The 20,465-nt window shown below is 41.0% G+C and overlaps 1 protein-coding gene across 1 annotated transcript in view; it reads right to left on the bottom strand.

The window, feature by feature from the left end:
* Positions 1–20,465, bottom strand: part of DDR2 (discoidin domain receptor tyrosine kinase 2) — a 136,575-nt gene that overhangs the window by 44,713 nt on the left and 71,397 nt on the right. Inside the window, exon 2 of the mRNA XM_063105236.1 lies at positions 8,155–8,263. Coding sequence (XP_062961306.1) covers positions 8,155–8,236 — 82 coding nt within the window. The 5' untranslated portion in view covers positions 8,237–8,263. The remainder of the gene's footprint in view (positions 1–8,154; positions 8,264–20,465) is intronic.

The following is a 20,465-nucleotide window of genomic DNA, read 5'->3' as shown; positions in this document are numbered from 1 at the left end:
GAAGTCTGCTGTCATCATGGCACAATCACAAAATTACGAAAAAAGACAAAAGATTCAGCATTTATTAATCACATTCCTTGTGCTTCATGCTATGCCAAATACTTTATGTATATTCTCTTAATCTTCATAACAGCCTTTAAGGTCATGATCAGTTATAGATGAGAAGATGGAGGTTCGGAGAAGGTGAAAATTTGGCCAAGCTCACCCACCTAGTAGGTGGCAGAGGCTGGATCCAAAGCTAGATCTGGTATTAGTCTTTCCAAACACATTTCCTCCCATCACTTTATCTCCTTGAACCTCAGTTTCCTCATTTGTAGAAGATTGGATTAAATCAATCATTCTGCACCTTTGCTGGAACTGGTCACAATGTCTTTTGAGTAACCAATAATTAAGACTTTCTTCTTGGAAAATGCACTTTTGCCACCACATGTTAAGTTTGGGGTACAATTTCAGGGGGTTCACAGTCCCCTGTTGACCACTCAAGCTGGTGCATGAATCTGAGGTTCCTCTGCCTTGACATTCTGTGAGTCTCACACTCCACAGGCGGCTGTCGAACACAAACGTCAAGAGACTGCTTGCTGGAACTGGATCGAATCCCAGTTCTGCCACTTGGCTTTGTCTGTAACCTTGAGAGAGTTTCCTAATGTTTGTAGGCCTCAACTTCTCTTCTGTAAAACTAGAATACTAGCACCTATTTATAAGATTACTGTGAAGATTAAATTTGTTGACACCACTTAAAATGTTACCTGGAATATATTAAGTGCTCGCTGTGCATTAGTTCGTACTTTTCTTTGAGTTTTGCACTCTCTTTTTCCCTATTTGGCACAACCAAGGGGGCCCAAGAGGCAGATGAGTCTCTGTTGTCCCTAGAGAAAGATCCTTTTACTGGCAGGAAGGATACCAGAGGCCACCCTCAGGCTAGGCTTGACAAAGAAACACACAAGCAAGAAAGAGCCAATCTGGGCAGCATCTAGCATTGCTCACTTAGGAGAAATTCAACCAGGGAGGTCTTTTCCCAGCCTTTTTATCTCCCTCCTGGGGCCCTGCTCAGGCCGTCTAACACACACACACACACACGCACACACACGCACGCACGCACGCACGCACGCACGCACAGCATTAGTACCTCGGGCCTGGTTTCAGAAACCTGAAACCCACACAACATTCTCATTAATGGATGAGGCCACATAAACCCTCTTAGTACATCTCTGGGGACATGAATAATGACAACCCAGGGAAACAAAAATGATTTTCCAGTTTGGAAATGTGTGTAGGTGAAGTGACATGAATTAGCCTTGGAGGAAGACAAGGGGGTGGGGATAAAGGGACACCTTGGTACAAAAGGGAACCAAAGCATCCCTAGTGCTTCAGTTTCTTTATAAGGGTGACTTGGTCCTGAAAGGCTCCTAGCTTCAGCCTTCCTTGTTGAGTGTTCATAACTAGAGTAAGTTTCCAAGTGTTAGCTTTATAGGATCCTGTTAGTTTTACTCTATTCCTTGGCCTCAGGCTGTCCTTAAACCTCAATTACCTCTCACCTCCATAAACGTACATTGGAGTTTGCAGAAAGGAAACCATGAGGCTGAACAGCTATCCACGATTTTTAGAGAAAAGTCATTTCCTCATATTTCTCCCTGAGGGGCCAGGCAGTATGATGGAATGAACCTAGGGCTGGGAAACAGGTAGCCCAGGGATCCTGTCCCTTCTTTACCATTAGCTAGATGTATGGTCATTAGCAAATCAGTCACTGGCTTTGACTCTCAGGTCGCTCATCAATAAAATGAGGAAAAGTGTCTTAGATATCTCTAAGGTCTATTCCAACTTAAATAGTCTAGGATTCTACTTGCCTAAACCCTAAGAACTCACTGGAGTGTGGAATTGATGCTGGAAAGAATGAAAACCACAATGGTGAACCTAAAGCAAATTTGGGGCCAGGAGGAAAATAACTCCTCCTCTCTGAATCCCAAACCCCAAATGTTTCTGCCAATCTTTCCAATGAGGAAACATTCTGGTTACCAGAGGAGGACCTCCACCCCAAGGCTCTGAACTGGTGGAATGTTGCCTGCCTCCTATGATTGGAAAGTGTGGTATGAAAATGGGAAGTGCCAGCACTGCCCTGCCCTGGCGCTGTGCCATGGATCTTAAATGCCTGGCTTGCTTGTTGGGGAGAAGGTGTGTTTCTCCCTTTCCCAAGCGCAGGCAATTGTCACAGGCCAAGTCAGGAGACTGAGGACAACTGCCCCTGTGCTCTTTACCCACAGCAGTTTTATAGTTGACTAGGCGGGTAGACCCCTGGGCTAGGTTTTCAGGACAATCAGGTTATTTCTACTCTTCCTCCTACCTGTAAAAGCATAAGGTTCTGGCCCCCACTGGCCATTAAAACAGTGGTTTTATACCCCTTAGATAAAACTGACCCTGGTGTCTGGTCAAACAACTACTACAGCTTGGTATTCTTACACCTGATTGTGCAGTCTAAAGACTTCCCTTTCCCGTGGAGATACCATTAGCTCTCCCGTCAAGTCCAGCAGCCCCAGCCCAAGTTTGAAGTTTGAAGGCAAACTTAACCCAAAGACCCTACAGGGAGATGAGTTTCCTGCATAGCCCGCCTGTGTCTCTTGCTCATCACCCTCCACTAGGCAACCCCACATGTACCTCTCCCTCCTCCCAGCCATAGTATAATTCTTCTGCCTGAAATGCCTCTTCATGGCCTCACGAAGCTATGGAGCTATGGAGCTATGGAGCTCCTGCAGGTTAGGCTGGGACAGGGCTTCTGCACTCAGCCTGTCTCTAGGGGGAGATTTAGAGTTTAAATTTTAAAATATGTATATAAATCAGACATCTCTTATGTGCTTAGCCCCAAAGGCAAGTTTCTCCTGAAATTCAGTCTAGATCACTGAGCCTGGAAAGTGGCAAAGATTTGGGGACAAGTGATCTTTCTTACAAAGAACAGCCATGCAAGTTCAAGGGCAATGCTTCCAAGCTCGAAGCTAACCAAATCTTCCAGTATGGACAGTAAAGCTCCCACACTATAAAATCATAGCAATTTTGTGACAGAAAGGGTCTCATTGATTATCTGATACAAATTCATCTTACTACAGGTGAAAAGATTAGGGAAGTACAAAGAGACCTACAGTAATTTGCTCAGTGTCTCACAACAAATTTATAACCTAGCCAGGATTATAACTAGGGTTGTTACTCAAGATACGTAAGCTAAATATCTTTTTCTAAATGAACTTTGAACATTCATCAGAATATTATAATAGTATCCAAATCATTTGTTGATTTGATTCATATAAATGATTTTCCGAAATTGTCAGCATGATAGATGTGGATGTCACTAGCTAAATGACACTCTTGAGCCATGATTTTGACATGAGAAACTGCCTCAGATTCTTCCAATGACTTCTCATTGAATTGACAATCATTAGGTTCCAGTTCCTGGTATACTGTTGCACCTGGAAGATAGCTAAGCACACTGCCCACAATTCAGAACCATGTATGCACACTTGCATGTCAGCATTTTCCATGTAGACCGGAATAGCCTACACTACAGTCTCCACTGGCAATGCCATCCTCAACACTGCCATTACTGGAAATGCCACTACCACCACTTGCTTCACCTCCTGCTTTGCCAAAGCTCAGATGCTTTAGAGCAGTGGGCCAACAGTTCCACTGCCTTTATGGCATGGCCAACTATCTATGTCACATTACCACTACTCTGCAGTTACCATGGGATGACATCTGTAGGAGACTTGTAGACTCAAATAGTAGAGAAATCCTTTTTTTTTTTTTTTTTTTTTTTTTTAGGTTTATTTTTTTTTATTTTTTATTTTTATTTTTTTTTTGTTTTTGTTTTTTTGTTTTTGTTTTTTTTTAATTTTATTTTGTCGATATACATTGTGGCTGATTATTGCTCCCCATCACCACAACCTCCCTCCCTTCTCCCTCCCCCCTCCCCCCCAACAATGTCCTTTCTGTTTGCTTGTCGTATCAACTTCAAATAATTGTGGTTGTTATATCTTCTTCCCCCGCCCCGGTTTGTGTGTGTGTGTGTGTGTGTGTGTGTGTGTGTCTGTGTGTGTGTGAATTTATATATTAATTTTTAGCTCCCACCAATAAGTGAGAACATGTGGTATTTCTCTTTCTGTGCCTGACTTGTTTCACTTAATATAATTCTCTCAAGGTCCATCCATGTTGTTGCAAATGGCAGTATTTCATTCGTTTTTATAGCTGAGTAGTATTCCATTGTGTAGATGTACCACATTTTCCGTATCCACTCATCCGATGATGGGCATTTGGGCTGGTTCCAACTCTTGGCTATTGTAAAGAGTGCTGCGATAAACATTGGGAAACAGGTATACCTTCGACTTGATGATTTCCATTCCTCTGGGTATATACCCAACAGTGGGATAGCTGGGTCGTATGGTAGATCTATCTGCAATTGTTTGAGGAACCTCCATACCATTTTCCATAGAGGCTGCACCATTTTGCAGTCCCACCAACAATGTATGAGAGTTCCTTTTTCTCCGCAGCCTCGCCAGCATTTATCGTTCATAGTCTTTTGGATTTTAGCCATCCTAACTGGGGTTAGATGGTATCTCAATGTGGTTTTGATTTGCATTTCCCGGATGCTGAGTGATGTTGAGCATTTTTTCATATGTCTGTTGGCCATTTGTATATCTTCCTTAGAGAAATGCCTACTTAGCTCTTTTGCCCATTTTTTAATCGGGTTGTTTGTTTTCTTCTTGTACAGTTGTTTGAGTTCCTTATATATTCTGGATATTAATCCTTTGTCAGATATATATTTTACAAATATTTTCTCCCACTCTGTTGGTTGTCTTTTAACTCTTTTAATTGTTTCTTTTGCTGTGCAGAAGCTTTTTAGTTTGATATAATCCCATTTGTTTATTTTTCCTTTGGTTGCCCGTGCTTTTGGGGTCGTATTCATGAAGTCTGTGCCCAGTCCTATTTCCTGAAGTGTTTCTCCTATGTTTTCTTTAAGAAGTTTTATTGTTTCAGGGTGTATATTTAAATCCTTAATCCATTTTGAGTTGATTTTAGTATACGGCGAGAGGTATGGATCTAGTTTCATTCTCCTGCATATGGATATCCAGTTATCCCAGCACCATTTGCTGAAGAGGCAGTCCCTTCGCCACTGAATAGGCTTGGTGCCTTTGTCAAAGATCAGCTGACAGTAAGTGTGTGGGTTGATTTCTGGATTCTCTATTCTATTCCATTGGTCAGTGTGTCTGTTTTTATGCCAGTACCATATTGTTTTGGTTATTATAGCTTTGTAGTATAGCTTAAAGTCAGGTAGTGTTATGCCTCCAGAAATCCTTTAAATATCAACAAGATTATACATCCTGTCTTGGTGTCTGCAGATTTTTCAAGATTGATATTCTTAAATATTTAATATTTCTATTATCAACTAAGTCATGCTAATACTGAAGGCTCATTGACCAACAGCATTGTGAAATCTTTAACGATGATCTTAAACTAATGAGTTTGTTTTATATCATTAAATGAATTTAATGCTTAGCCCAGTTACTATTTGCCAGCCAATATTTTATATTCAATAATCAATTGAAATATATTTTAATATTTTAGCAATTGGCTATATATCAGATTTACTTATAACCCAGTTCTCCTCTGACTTATGTTCCATATGTCATACCATGTAGCCAACCTGTGGGAAAAATCTAACTGGCCAAGAATTTTCTTAATCTTTTAATACTTCAGTTACCTTTCAGTACTTTCAGTTACCTTCAGTCTTTCAGAAGACACCAGTAAGGGCTCCTGAAGAGTCGTCCTTAAGTCAACATGCACTTATTATATACCTACTCTATGTTCAGCAGTGTGCAAGCCATAAGATTTCATGAGTCCCAGGCTTTGATACTAGACCTTTTATCACCAATAATGAATGAAAGTTTCTCATCTGCCTCAAATTCTGTCTCTGGTTTAATTTGGTAAAACAGAAAGAAATGGCAGAGAAGAATTAGTCCCTCAGTATTCTCTGTGTTCCTATAAAAATCTTTGCAAATCAAGACCTCTATTTCCTTTTCCCTGACGGAAAGAGCCAAAGTAAATATTGGACACCAGAAATAGGAAAAAAATTAAAGATGACTATTTGCTGTCTTCAAACAGCCCGTTTCCTGCTCCAGGGCTACAACATGTACTCTAATACAGAAGGCCATCTTGCTTGGTTTAGTCATTTAAATATCCTCAAGGCATATCAGTCTCCATGAGTGTGTCTAGCACCACGACATCCTACCATTTTATGCACTCACACCACTCTTCCTGGAGCTCAGAACAGGGAGAATGTAGTAGGAGGTAACCAAACCTCCACAAGTAGGTGAGAGAAATACAGAGCAGAAAAATGAAAGAATGGTGTTCAAGTTCAGATCTGAGATGCACCAGCTGAGCTCATTACAAGAAAGTAACAAGGCACTGGATTTATTCAACAAATAATTCTTAAATTTTAAGGAATTTGATCATATTTCCTACTGAGGGTATAAAAAATAGACCATAGAAATCGAAGGGAGGAGAGCAAGCGTTTTTACAAATGTATCCTTACACTACGAAGAGGACAAAATAAAAGCACCCTCAAGAATCCAAATACAACCCAGAGCGACTGGAACTCGTATATGCTGCTGTAAAATGGTAAACTGGCAAAATCAATTTGGAAAACTTTTTGGCATTATGCAGTAGTGGATCATATACTACATACAACCCAGAAATTCCACTCCTAGGTATACACTGAAGAGAACTGAGTATATATGTATATCTTTACCAAAAGTTCTATGCTAGAATTATTACAGGAGCTTTATTAATCATGAGTCCAGACTGGAAACTATCCAAATTCCCATTCACAGTAAACTAGCTAAATAAAATATTCAAACAAAGTAATATTATGTAATGATGAGAATGAATGGTCAACAACTGCGTGTGACAATAAGATGAATATCATAAACAAAATGCTGAGTGAAAGAAGCCAGACACGAAGAGTATTTATGCATCATATGATTTCATTTATATAAAGTACGAACACAGGCAAAACTAATCTATGATGTTAGAAAGCAGGATAACGATTACCTTAGGGTGGGGTTGGGGAGAAGGGACTGAAAAGGGGCATGAAGAGGGCTTCTGAAGAGCTGGTAAAGTTCTCTTTCTTAATCTGGGTACTGTTTAGATGGATGTGTTCAGTTTGTAAAATTCACCAAATTGAACACTTAATCTGTATATACTTTTCTAAGTTTATATTTATGGCAGAATTTTTAAAGTGACTCCAATTCTTTACTGGTTCCTGTATCTGGACTTTCACTATATAATTTTTTTGGTTCTGTTTCACTCTGACTCTGGGCTTGGCCATGTGACTCACTTTGGCCAATGAGATCAACATGATTCAAGCAGTGGCTTGAAAAATGCTCACACATTTCTGCCTCTGCTCTTGTTTCTGTGCAATTGCCATGAAAGCGTACCCAGGCTAGTGTGCTGGAGGATGAAACAGAGTGCAGCCAAGTTGCCCGTCATCAGAGCCAAAGCCTAGATGAGCCAACAGCCAGCTTACTCCCAGATATGCAAGTGAACCAAGACAGACCAGAGAATAGTCCAAACAATCCCAGCCTAAACCACCAACCTACAAACTCATGAGCAAAATAAATGCTTGTTTTAAGGCACTGAGCTATGGATAGGTTGTTAAGCAGCATTATAATGTAATTGCCAAGTGATACAATCATATACTTCAATTTAAAGTTGGAAAATACACGAATACAGAAAACAAATTTTTTTGGCTTAAAAACTTCCTCTAACATTTCTGTTTTGAGAATTGTCACACTCTATAGGAAAGAGAACCAGCCTGAGATCCCACAGGACCAGAGTCCACCAAGCATAACAGCACATCCAAGTAAAATCCAGGCCTATGCCAGCCAGAAACAACTGGTAAACCAATCTGCAGAAGTTCTCCAAGGCATCTGAAAATTCTCTCCTGTTTTTTCTAGAAGATTCAGAAGCAAATGGTTGCTTCTTTCACCTCTCTTAAAAAAAAAAAAAAAAGAAAGCTTTTGAACCATCCTGTCAGGACTTTTCCCAAAATAAACACCCATGTGTTTGAACTGTCACCTGGTATTCTAGCACGTAGCTGAGTAATGGCTGTGTTACCTGGATTAACCTGAGCTTTTGCAGAACTCAAGAGAGGCAGCAGCAGGAACAGCACCAAGGGCATTCCGGGAATCAGGATCATCTCAGAAGATGGTGTTGGAACTGGAGCCTGCAGCCCACCAATAATGCAAGAAAACAGAAAGAGAAGGAGAGGAAATGAGTGAGAAAGATACCACCAACATGAATGAATACGATTTTCACAGTTAATTTTGTGTTCTTGCAGTGTTTATTTCTAGATTTAGCACTTTGAGTCACAGATTTTAGGAGCTGAGTGGTATATCCAATAATCACCTAATCTAAAAATTTTCAAACTCTATTAGATCTTACATTCATGGAATTAAAATTAGCAAAATTATAGTCAAGTGACAAAGTTTTACTAGGATAAGTAATTACACAAATGGTGAATTGTGGTAAAGTAAAACATACTTATGATGTCAACTGATGTTTTCATAATTTTAACATTGATTCCAGCATAAACTAAGAAAAACATTCAATAATTTTTTTTTTTTTTTTTTTTTTTTTTTTTTTTTTTTTTGCCTTTTTCGTGACCAATACTCAGCCAGTGAGTGCACCGGCCATTCCTATATAGGATCCGAACCTGCGGCGGGAGCGTCGCTGCACTCCCAGCGCCGCACTCTCCCGAGTGCGCCACGGGCTCGGCCCAACATTCAATAATTTTAAAATGTTTGCCATTTAAAATATATAAGTTCAATATTTATCCTGATTTCCCCAGAATGATCCATGTGATGACGTATTAGATTTGGAGATACCACTATTAACTCATGTTTAGCTTAATAGATATACAGATAGTTACATATGGATATCTGTATATACACAGGTAATACACACTCCCAACCTGTGTGTACTATCTCCTTGCTCTATCAAGAGCCTAGAAGCAATGACATCCTGGTAGCAATGAGCAAACCTAGTTCCCAGATCTTCATTTCTAACATCATTCTCCAATAAAAGGAATCAGGATTCCTTGGAAAAATGGCTGATTCTAGGACTGGAACAGGGAATATACAAGATGAGCCTGGAATACCTTTTAATACCAGACACTGAGAAAGTCTACTCCCACAAAAAACAAATGATGGGGACAGGTCAAAGAGACACAGAAACCAACTGGAAGAGCTCCCAATAGCCAAAGCTGGAACAATTTGAGTAACAAAGTAAATATAGTATTGGATTATAACCCAAAGTATAAAATAAATATCCATGTGTCCATGCTGATGTAAACAAATGATTGAATAAACAAATGGAAGAAAATAAAAACATTTCCCATGAAAAAGAATTCCAGATAATTTATGCAGATAATCTGCTCTTTACAGAGATGGAGCATAACTACCTCCCTCCCCCAACTCTATAAGTGTGGGCTGCACATAATAACTTTCTTCTAAATAGTATAATATGGAAATGGAGAAAAAAAAAGAGTAACTTTTCAGCGGAGAAATCTGACAAACATCTCAAGCCAGGTGATCTAGCTTAATACCAACACTGATAAGTCATATCGATAGCATGTGTCCTTGATATGATATAATAAGAATGACGCCTTACCTCTGTGATCTTCCTCCCAAAAACCCATTATCCCAGTCTACTCATGAGAGAAACATAAGGCCAATCCCAACTGAGGGACATTCTACAAAATTCCTGACAAGTAATTCTCAAAACTCTCAAGGTCATCAAAAATAAGAAAGTCTGAGAAACTATTACAGCTAATGGAGCCTAAGGAGACATGGTGACTAAATGTTATGTGATGTCTTGCATGGGATCCTGGAACAGAAAAAGAACATTAGCGGAAAACCGAGAAAATCAGAATAAACTACGGATTTTAGTTAATAATAATGTATCAATATCAGTTCATTCATTTTGACAAATGTACTATACTAACATAAGATGTTAAAAACAGGGGAAATTGGGTGTGGGGTATATAGGAATTCTATGTATCTTCACAATGATTCTTTAAATATAAAACTGTTCTAGAATAAAAATTTTATTTAAAAATTCCCTCCAGGTAACACTAATAATCAACCAAGCATTAGATCCACTGTTAGTATGTAACACAAAATCATAAAGAGAGAAGAAATCTCTTTAAGCTGGAACGATTAGGGGGAGGCTTCATAAAGAAATCAGCAGCTAATCAGGCTCTTGAAGGATGGGTAAGATTTTAATGAGCAATAATGGCGATGCAGTAAGATGATGACATGGATAGGGCAGTTTTTTTAGGAAACAGAAGTTTTCTATGATGATTTCTAAGCAGTAGAAAGCTGACCTACTCCAAGTGGTTAAAAAAAAAAAGTCAGATATTAAGATCATTCTGCCTAAAGAGGACGAAGCCAAAACAAATTAAATGAAAAAGACTAAAATGGCCCCAGGGTGGGAGACAGAGGGTGGGTGATCCACAGACCACAAAGAGTGGTGAGCACGGTTTCATGGCATTGATTTGGACGCTATAAAATATAGTTTCAGTGTGCCGAGTCACTTCTAGCAGCAGCAGGAACACTGTCGCTTCTGTAAATGAGTCTCCAAAACAAACATGCCAGAAAAGAAACACATAGGCAGAGCTTGGACACAGTGGTCTTAGCTAAAGCCTAGCACGAGCTGAAGACCATGATCCCGGATGTTCCTCCACAAAAACCCAAGCTCCTTGTGAGCAGCCATTCAGTAAGTGCTGAGGGCCAGGACTCCCTCTGCTAACCACCCTCTCGGCAGCCTTTTGCAGAAGAGTCTTACAATTCTCTCTTTCCTGTGGCATCCTCCTCATGGGTTACTGGCCATAATTTTCTCCCCTCCATAGCCTTCCCCAATGGTTCCTGCTACAAAGAATGTCTTCTGTACCTCATTCCCTTCACCAAAACACACACTGACTTTACCTCTACTCGACCCTCCGTAACACTGTTGTAAAATGATCCATTTAATCACCAACTTAAGAATGGGTCACTGTACTGCCAGAGTAATACCTTATATCTTGTACAAAGTATGTGCTCAAAATGGTCTTTAACTGAACTAAGGCGAACTCACTAGGTGCTCAAAAAATGCTGATTAATTTCCTTTTTGAAACTGTTGCTTGGTTTCAGGCTGTGAATCTCCAAAGCCACTGATTACTTTTCTGCTTTACTTAAAATTAGGGTGACCAGCAGCTAACAAACACAGAAGGATCATAACACACCTAGAGGTACTTACTATATGTATTAGGTATGTCTAACATGGGTTATCTCACGGACACCAGGGACAATCTCATGTAATATTCACAGTAACTCAATGAGGTGTGTTTTCACCAATAAAGGAGCTGAGGAGGAAGAGGTTAAAACTGATCAGGTTACACAGTTGGTATGTGACAAAACTCATATGTGAACCTAGGGTGTGTATTACTCCAAAATCCACCTGGCCTTTTTCTGTTAATGTTGTTCCTTTTGGTTTTGGTTTTGGTTGTCATCATACTGTACTATCTTTTGATCTGGCCTCTGTCGGCCTCACCAGAGCTACTCTCCTGTCTAACGTTTCTATCTCAGTCACACATTGGGACTGCTTTCATTTCTTTCTTCCATTTTCTTTTGCCTGAGGACTTCTATCAAAAAGCTTCTCTCTGTCTAGTTCAAATCTCCATTCAATGATCACTTCCTCTGTGAAATAATCTCTGACCCCCTTAATTGTTACATACGTTAAACTCATCTTATAATTTTCATATAGAGAAATTATCATAGTTTCTAATTATATATTTATTGCTGTGATTATTTAATTAATGTCCCCCCATAAGTTCCGTGTTTATTCCCAGCACCTACCAGAGTACCTGGTAAATATTTGCAGAATGAATTAATGATTGCCTTGAGCCAATATTTAGTGTTTATATACATATGCGCGCATATATAATATATGCATATATTATATATGCACATATATATAAAATATATGTGGCCATTCTAAATTCCATACTCGAAAAGGAAATATCCTCAAAGCTTATGATGAGCAGACATGACTCGGTTCTGCCCCTTTGAATGAGCCTTTCCAAAAGTTCAATATTTAAGCAACGTGACATGTTAACAGAACCCAAAAGCATGCATGCATGGAAGCATGTCAAGGAGCTGAAAAGGCCATTCTCACCCACTTCTTTGTTACTCAAGGCTTAAAAAATAAAACTCAAAATAGAAACACCTCTGATCAAGTCATTGGCCTTCACTCATTCATTCGTCACCTATTTTATAAATATCTATTAAGTGCTATTACAGGTGATAAATGCATCAGTAAGAAAAGGCAGAGAAGATCCCTGTCACCATGGAGCTTATAGTATACAAGCAAAAAGTAACTAACAAAACATTAAAAAGTTGTATGTACACTGAAGAAAATAAAATAGCGTAATGTGATAGAGACTAAGTGAGAACTCTCCTAGACAAGGCAAATGCCCCTCTGAGCATGCGATTGGCACGATTGGCAAAGACACAGAGAAGCAGAACAATGAAGACAATGGGCAACCTAGAAAGGAATCATGGATAAATGGGAATTTACTATGTGACGAAAGGGGCATTTAAAATGAGTGAAGAAGGTCCGGATGATACAACAGCCTTTTTTCAAAAGCAAATAAAGATATATCCAGACCTTACACAAAAATAAAGAGTCCAAAATGCTAGCATTATAAAAGCATTTCAAGAAAATATAGGACAATTTGCTGTGAGATAAAGGTAAGGAAGGTCAGTATAAGGGGGTGAGAAGGACCTTTCCAGCTCCTTGATGTGTTTTCATGCATGCTTTTGGGTTCTGTTAACGTTTTTTTTAACAGAAAGCAAAATCCATAAATGAAAAGAAGGATGAATCTGTTCATCAAAATTCAAACTTTCTTTGAGACAGAGAGAATCAGGAACTTAACAGAAAAGAAAAAGGCTAAGATAAATATTTGAAATTGTATAACAAAATAATTACCAGTATAAGTAATGTCTATAAGTCATTTTTAAAAGCCTCTAGAAAAACAGGCAAAGTAAATAAAAAGCATTTAACAGAGGAGACAACATAATGCCAGTAAAGATCTAAAATTATTCAACCTCACTAGTAGTTAGAAAAACAAACATTAAAGCAGTAGTCAAATACCTATTTTACTCATCATACTGGTAGAATGTTTACATGTGACGGTACAAAGTTGGGCAGTAATGTAGAGAAATGCATACTCCCATACTCTGCCTTTGGGCATATAAATTAGAAGATAATTAAAATAAAAATATATATGCCCTATGATTCATATATCTCACTTATTATTTACCCTAGAGAAAGACTTGTGTGTGTATACAATGAGGTATGCACAAAAAAGTGCCTTTTAATAACAAAAACTTGAAAAACAGTCTAGTGATTAAAGAATGCCACAAGCTACAGAATATTCCTACTGTGAAATACTATTCAATAGTAAAAAAGAATGAATTAGAACTACATATAGTTACATGATTTGATATCCATGACATACTTTTAGGTGAATAATAAGCAGGTTGCAAAGTTTATGTAAATCAACATATATTTTTGTGGATACACACACACATTTATATATACATAAAAGATCTGGAAGGTTAAACAGCATGCTGATAACAATGGTTCCCTCAGAGATGGAGGTGGGAGATGGACTTCAGTGTTTGACAGGGAGGTTGAAAATGGTGATCAAAGGAGACTTTAGTGTTATTTGTAATGTTTTGATTTTTAACAAGGAAAATGTGTTGCTTGATAATGTAATTTATAATAGCTTTTCTGACAGACAAAAGAAAGCATTTTTCCTGGGGGCAGGCTCTCATAATCTCTAGGGTGCATTTCAACCACAATGCATATCCCATAGCTGGAGGTGTGGGAGGAACATGTCCCGTACCTCAAGAATCCCTTGTGGTATTGAGAGATATTATTCCTTCATAGATCTTGCACACGAATACAGTGGAAGCAGAAAACAGTTGAGAATTATTGCATATATCTGTCTTTTTTAGAATGCTTTGCACTTTATTAGGTACTTACAAATGCTTATCATTGAGCCTCACAACTGTCCTGTGGAGAGGAATTACCATGTGCCCCACTGACAAAGTAGTAAAGGAAGGCCCTGAGTCACTGCACCCACAGCCGCAGCAGTTTCACCTGGTCTGGCTGCCGTCTCCCATCCACCACGTTTAGTTGTGGTTAGCGTCTTTACCTGTTTGCCTCTCCAGCCAGACCAGGAGACATTTAAGGTCAGAGATTTTGCTTTTTTCTATGTCAAAATGAGATTAATTTTGACTTGCCTCAGTCACAAAGCTAAATAGAGAGAGTTAGGACTTAATTCCAGCTTTTCTAATTCCAAGGCTAGTGTTTTTAATGCCCACAGCCCAATATCTTTCAAAAAACATCAATGCATATGTGGCTCAGAGAGAATATGAAGGGTTTTCAAAAAGTTCATGGAAAGGGTCATTTTATCTTTCAATTCTATTTTTCCATGAACTTTCTGAAGTACCTTCATATGTCCTTTATAGTAAAGAACCTCCTAGATCTGATGGGAGATGATTGACTCTCTGTCTCAGGACTGCCCACACCAGGATCTGGACAGACTGTGAGTTAAAGGCTTCAGGAAATCAGGAAGTAAGATGGAAGGTCAGGCAGATGGGAGTGTGGAGCCACGACTAGAAATTAGCAACTCTCCAGGAATTAAAAAATAAGAGTCCGGGAGGCCAAGCGTCTCACAAATTATCTCTGTACTTGGATGAGTTTCCAAACACCTCTTTCTGAAACCCAGTCAGTGCCGCATCATGGTGAGAGGTCATCAGCACATTCTGCCTGGCACCAACCCATTCCATCAAGGGCACACACAGGTAGGGCTTGCTCCTGGTCATTCCTGGGTTTCCTGAAGCCTTAGGCTATACACACCTGATACCACACTCCTCTTTTCCAACTGCCTTATCAAGTCAGACCATTTCCCTACTAACAAGCTTCACACTGGTGCTCAAGTAGGATGGTAAGGAGGGATAGAACAAGAAACCTTGGAAGACAAGTGCTGGAATGATTTTTGAGCTGCTAAATGAGAAAGGGTGAGCAGGAAGTCAAGGTCTCCTTCTCATCTGGTTCATAGCCCCAGTGATCTCGGAGCAAGATCCAGCTCTCTGCACTGCTGGAAACAGCAGCCCTTCAGTGGTCCAAAACACAAACCCTACTGCAAGGTCTATTTTTTACTACAGAACTGAATACACATGATAACTAGAGGATAGATGGGATGCATATATATATATCCATCCACATATTTATATTTAGATAGTATACATATAGATATAAAGAAAACACCTTTATAAATGTAATAGCTAACTAAATTTATCTGTAAAAATAGCCCCATCATTTACACCCCTGTGATAATATGGAAACTAAGCAGAGCAGGCAACCCTTGGGATCTTTAACCCTAACAAAATGGAAAGTCTGAGTACCTCTGTTCTCCCCAAGCCCCTTAGGAGTGAGCATAACTCACAGATAGTAGAGCTCTCTTTTTTCCCCAAGTCTGAATATTAGCAAAAACCATCTTTGTCTCTGAAGCAAAACTAGAAGTGTATGAAATGTATTAATTTACCAAACTCATAAATCACAAAATGTTTATCTACATAACAGAGTAGTTCTTTGCAAAAGGATTCAATGCTGAGTAACTTTCAATAACAAATCCCACACAGTACATTTAAAATAACACTCAGTATACAAAAATATTCCATCTACTTACCAAACTCATAAATCACATTACAGAATAATTCTTCAGTTTACAAAAGGTTCCAGTGCCGGGTGTCTTTGAACTGCAAATCTTTTCAGTACATTCAAAATATGATTTAATATACCAAAATCTAGTTTATAACCAAATTTTCAGGCGTACAGCTTGTGTACAAAGCAGGGCACGTCTGATTTGGCAGACGGTTGTTTTTCCCAGACGCTCTGTCTTCCCAGATCCAAAAGCTAGGGACAATCCGAGGTAACCTCAACTTTGCTGAAGAATAAAAATTCACAGATTTCCTTCAGGAATCTTGACACTGAGCCTGTGGCAGGAGCCAGAGAGGAAGTGCTGGCCCTCCTAGAAAATCAGCTATGGCCTGCAGCCCAGGCCCCTCCACCTACACACAGATAGGCCCTCCCTGCAGGAAAGGGTGGTGCCTGGAAAGGCTGGAGTGTGAAGGCAAAGTGAGATAACAGGACTTGGGTCAAGATGGAGCAGGCACACAATGTGTGTGTGTGCGCGTGCACGCATGCATGTGCGTACGCACATGACTGCATGGCACTTTTGTGTGTGTACGTTGAAGATTAGGGTTTGGTGGACCACACTCTTTAGGGCCATATATTTTAATTCAGAGGCCATTCAGGGCATTTAGAACTCGTTCCTTCTCTCTGCTGAGTCATTTTCATTTCAGATTCAACAAATATGAAGAGCAATCTTTGGAGTATTTTGTATTCAGCAAACAAATATGCAGAAATGACCTTGGTTTTGGCAAGAGATGGGCCCCCAAACACACACACACACACACATGCACACAAACAGAGCCATCCCAAACATTCTCATGTTTTATCTTGATTCCTCAACTTTCCTCTGGGAGTTCCAACCTTGTGCTTCTCCAAATGCAGCCCCTCAGCACTGAGCCAAAGGCCCAATCCTAAGTGTTTGAGCACACAGGACATGCCCCAGATGACCTGGCGTGACCCACACTCCTGAGAGTTGGCTAGAACAACAAGCTCTGCTTCTGCCTTTGTTAGAAGAACATTTTGCTTCTCTCTACCTCCATCTTTTCATCTGCAAAACAAAGACAACTAAAGCTTTTCAAAGAAGTGTAGGGGGAGAGCTCCACACAGCTATCTCATACTCTCGCTCCCCATCTAGGAAGAGGAAAGGATGCTGAGTAAAACCACTGTCACAGAAGACACCCCACTTCCAGGGGCAGAATGGAGCCACAGAGCACTGATCGTGTAACATCATTCACCTATTTCCTTTTCTGCCCCGTGTACACTAGGACCTCAAATCTAATGCCTTCTTGTGATTGTTGGAGATAAATGCAAACTGAAGGCAGAGCATTTCCAAACAGAACATGATGTGTTAGACGCTCTCCAACCAGTGTTGCTGGGCCTGCTGAGTTGGTGGGAAAGTCATTCAACATCGCTGAGCTGGCCAAGCCCTGGCTCATCATTTGCATCTTTTACTCCCTCCTCTGACTTCCAAACAGCTGAAAATTATTCTGCACGTGGCTGTCTTTCCCAGCCAGCCTCTCTCGTCTTCTTTCCCCATGCCCGCTCTTTCCCAGGCCTTTAACCCCCGAAGCACATGCAGGTGAGCAGAGGGCTACCTGTCCACATTTATGGGGCACAGGAAGGTCAGCACGGGGACTGTGGTCAGAGGGTTTTGGAGGTGACCAAAGAAACATGTTAGTTCCCAAGATCATAGAACCACAACAGTGAAAGCTTGAAGGGACCTGAGAGCTCATCTTTCCCAACGCTCTCCAGTTAGAAGCAAGGAAAGTAAGGCAGCCCAAAAAGCAGAGTGACCTCCTCCAGTCGTCCAGTCCAGCACGCATCCTCTCATCCCACTGCCTCTCCTGGCCCAGCCTCCTGCTGTTCCTTCCTAAAACTCTGAGCCACACATACCTTCTTAGGTCCTGTCTGTCTCAGATAGCTGTTTTCTTTAAATGGGGGTGAAGATATTTGAAAAATCTCTCTGGTGGTTTCACAATGTATTTCAACACTCTCCCATTGAGAGCTAGAGTCTAATTTCCCCCAACTTGAATATATACTTAACTGACTCTAGCAAAACGAATGCAGAGAAAGTGATGGATATGAAATGTTAGAAGCTCAGTGCTAGCAGGTCCTACCTTTCCACCTGGCTTGCTCTCTCTCAGGTCAGTTGTCCTAGAAACCCAGCTGCCATGAGGGAGCCCTGACCACATGGAGAAGCCACATGTAGAAGTTCTGCCAACAGTCTGAGCTGAGGTCCTCACAGACAGCAGTACCAACTTTCACACTTGTGAGGGAGGAAGCCGTGGAGGTGATTCCAGCCCCAGCTCCTCTCTGCCTGCAACCACATGACAGACCAGCTGAGCCATCATCACCTCGGAAGCATGAGAGATGGAGATATAAGTGATTGTTGTTGTTTTAAGCCACCAGTTTTTGAGGTGATTTATTACATAGCAGGAAATAACTGGAACAACTTTCTTGGGTAAGGCACAGCCTCCCAGGAACTTAAGCACTGGCGTTTGAATGTTGCCTAGTTTGCAGTCATCACCAATCTGTCCATCGTCTCAGAGTCTAGAATGAGGACAGAGGCCATATGGTGAGGAGGTCAAGTGCAAAATAACGCAGGTAAGGGTTCATCTCTCTCCGTAATCCCAGAAGTGAGTCTGAAGCCAAACAGGGTTGAAGTGTAAGACGCCTTTCCCCTGAGGGCTCTGTGGTGGATCCAGAAGCAGCACTGGGTGCAGTTTGTCCCACTCCCTTGAGCCCCTGGGGCCCTGCACTCAGTGTCCTCATCTGAAGCCACACTTACTAGGTCCTGTCTCCACCTCTCCCCAGCTCTATGCACCTGAACCTTGACACCTCTGTTTCCTCCTCTGTAAAAATGAGGGTAATAATGGCATGTGCCCCGTAGGAATGCTGTGTGGATGAAACGAGTTGACATACAAGAAGTGCTTAGAACAGTGCCTGGCTCATAAACATTAGTGTGTATTTCTATTTCTATTTTATTTACTGTGCCTGGCATTGTGTCCTCAGTAAATTTGCAAGTTAGGGGCAAAAAGCATGTCTTCCCCAGCCATATCCTCAGTTTTGGGTCACTAAACACCGATATAGGTGCTCAGAGAATAACTGTAGGTTGATTGACAGGTCATTTAAACAGTAATAAAATAGGCAAGGACAACAACACAAACTCCTTGCCTTTGACTGGCACATTAAAAATTGCTGGGTGCGTTCTGGGTGATCTGCCTCTGGAGAAAGTGACTTGGGTTTCAGCAGTGATGAAGGACCATGTGCTCAACTATGAACCAGCACAGAGGAGAACTGGGTGGTGATGACATCTGTGGGGACAGCAATACGAGCACACTGCTTCATCCCATGTTGTTCTGTCCCTGTGTGTGAGACAGAACACACGCCACAACAATCAAGCCACCCAAAGCCACAAGAGCTAAGAGTTTGTTTTGATTGTGCCATTTCCACCAGGACTGCCTCACTTTTGGGGTCTGTGGCTGTGCCACCTCTTAAGAGCACCCAGCTGTATCAGGCTGCTTACCTTCTACACAGGCCCAATCAGTATGGGCTGAAGCCTTCCTGAGATATGAATAAATTCTCTCATCCAGCCACAGGAAACTCTCCTGAACCCAGAAGTGTGGGATGCCAATGGACCCTGCTTCATGACCTTTGCACCAGGCCCTCCATGGACAGACTTGGACCCACTTTCTCAGACACCAGCCAGGGTCTGAGAATCAAGATTTCCAATCCTCTTCGGGGAGGATGTGTAGGTGATCAGGAAAAGCTTCTTGCGAGGTCAGAAAATCAAGACCAAAATGAAGAAAGACAGCCATGCCATAACGTGGGAGAGAGTCTTGCAGGCAGTGGACCCAGCCAGGGCAAACCTCCTGCAGCATGGACCCTCACAGTGTGTGAGGACCAGGGCAGATCAATGTGGCTGAGGCAGAGGCAGGTTGGGGTGCACGTGAGCAGTGAGGTGGGCAGGGAGACAATAATGGAGAGTCTTCTGGGCTGTGGTTGTGAACCTGGGTTTACTCCAGACAAAAGGAGCTTCTGGAAAGCAGCCTTATGGAGAGGTTAACAATTCCTTCAGCCTCTTCTGTATGGCATTCTCAGACACCAGCCAGGGTCTGCCCTTTCAGTAGAGCTATCTAAGGGCCTTTTCCTTAGCATATTCAGGACCCAGATAATCAGGACTCACCCCGGTGCTTTTGCCACAAAGAGGCAGGAGACTTCTCACCTTCTCTGAGACCATCAGCTGGAGGAGGCAGAGAGGATTTTACCTCTATGGCCTACAACCATATTCTGTAGTGATAACTTCAGAAATGTTATGAGTCAGGCACTTCTAAAACAGCCAGATACTAAATAGCCTCTGGGTTGAGGGATATTTTTCAAAAGATCTGGAAAGTATAAGATACGGGTAAAAGTAGAAAATGGTGCTATTATTAAAATTAACTGGAATGATGCATATAAAGGACTTACAGCACAGCTCCTGAGAGAGAGAGAGTTTATTAACATTGAATTATTAATGGTGGTATTATGAATAGAATGGTGCATAGTAAGAAGAAATCAGCAGTCAAGGTAGCAATTATATATTAGGTATCTATTGTGAGCTCAGCACAGGCCAAGTCACCTGG

The sequence above is a fragment of the Cynocephalus volans genome, chromosome 8, assembly GCF_027409185.1.
Source record: "Cynocephalus volans isolate mCynVol1 chromosome 8, mCynVol1.pri, whole genome shotgun sequence".
Classification (NCBI taxonomy): domain Eukaryota; kingdom Metazoa; phylum Chordata; class Mammalia; order Dermoptera; family Cynocephalidae; genus Cynocephalus; species Cynocephalus volans.
The sequence above is the reverse complement of the archived record's forward strand: the minus strand, read 5'-3'. Positions and strand labels throughout refer to the sequence as shown.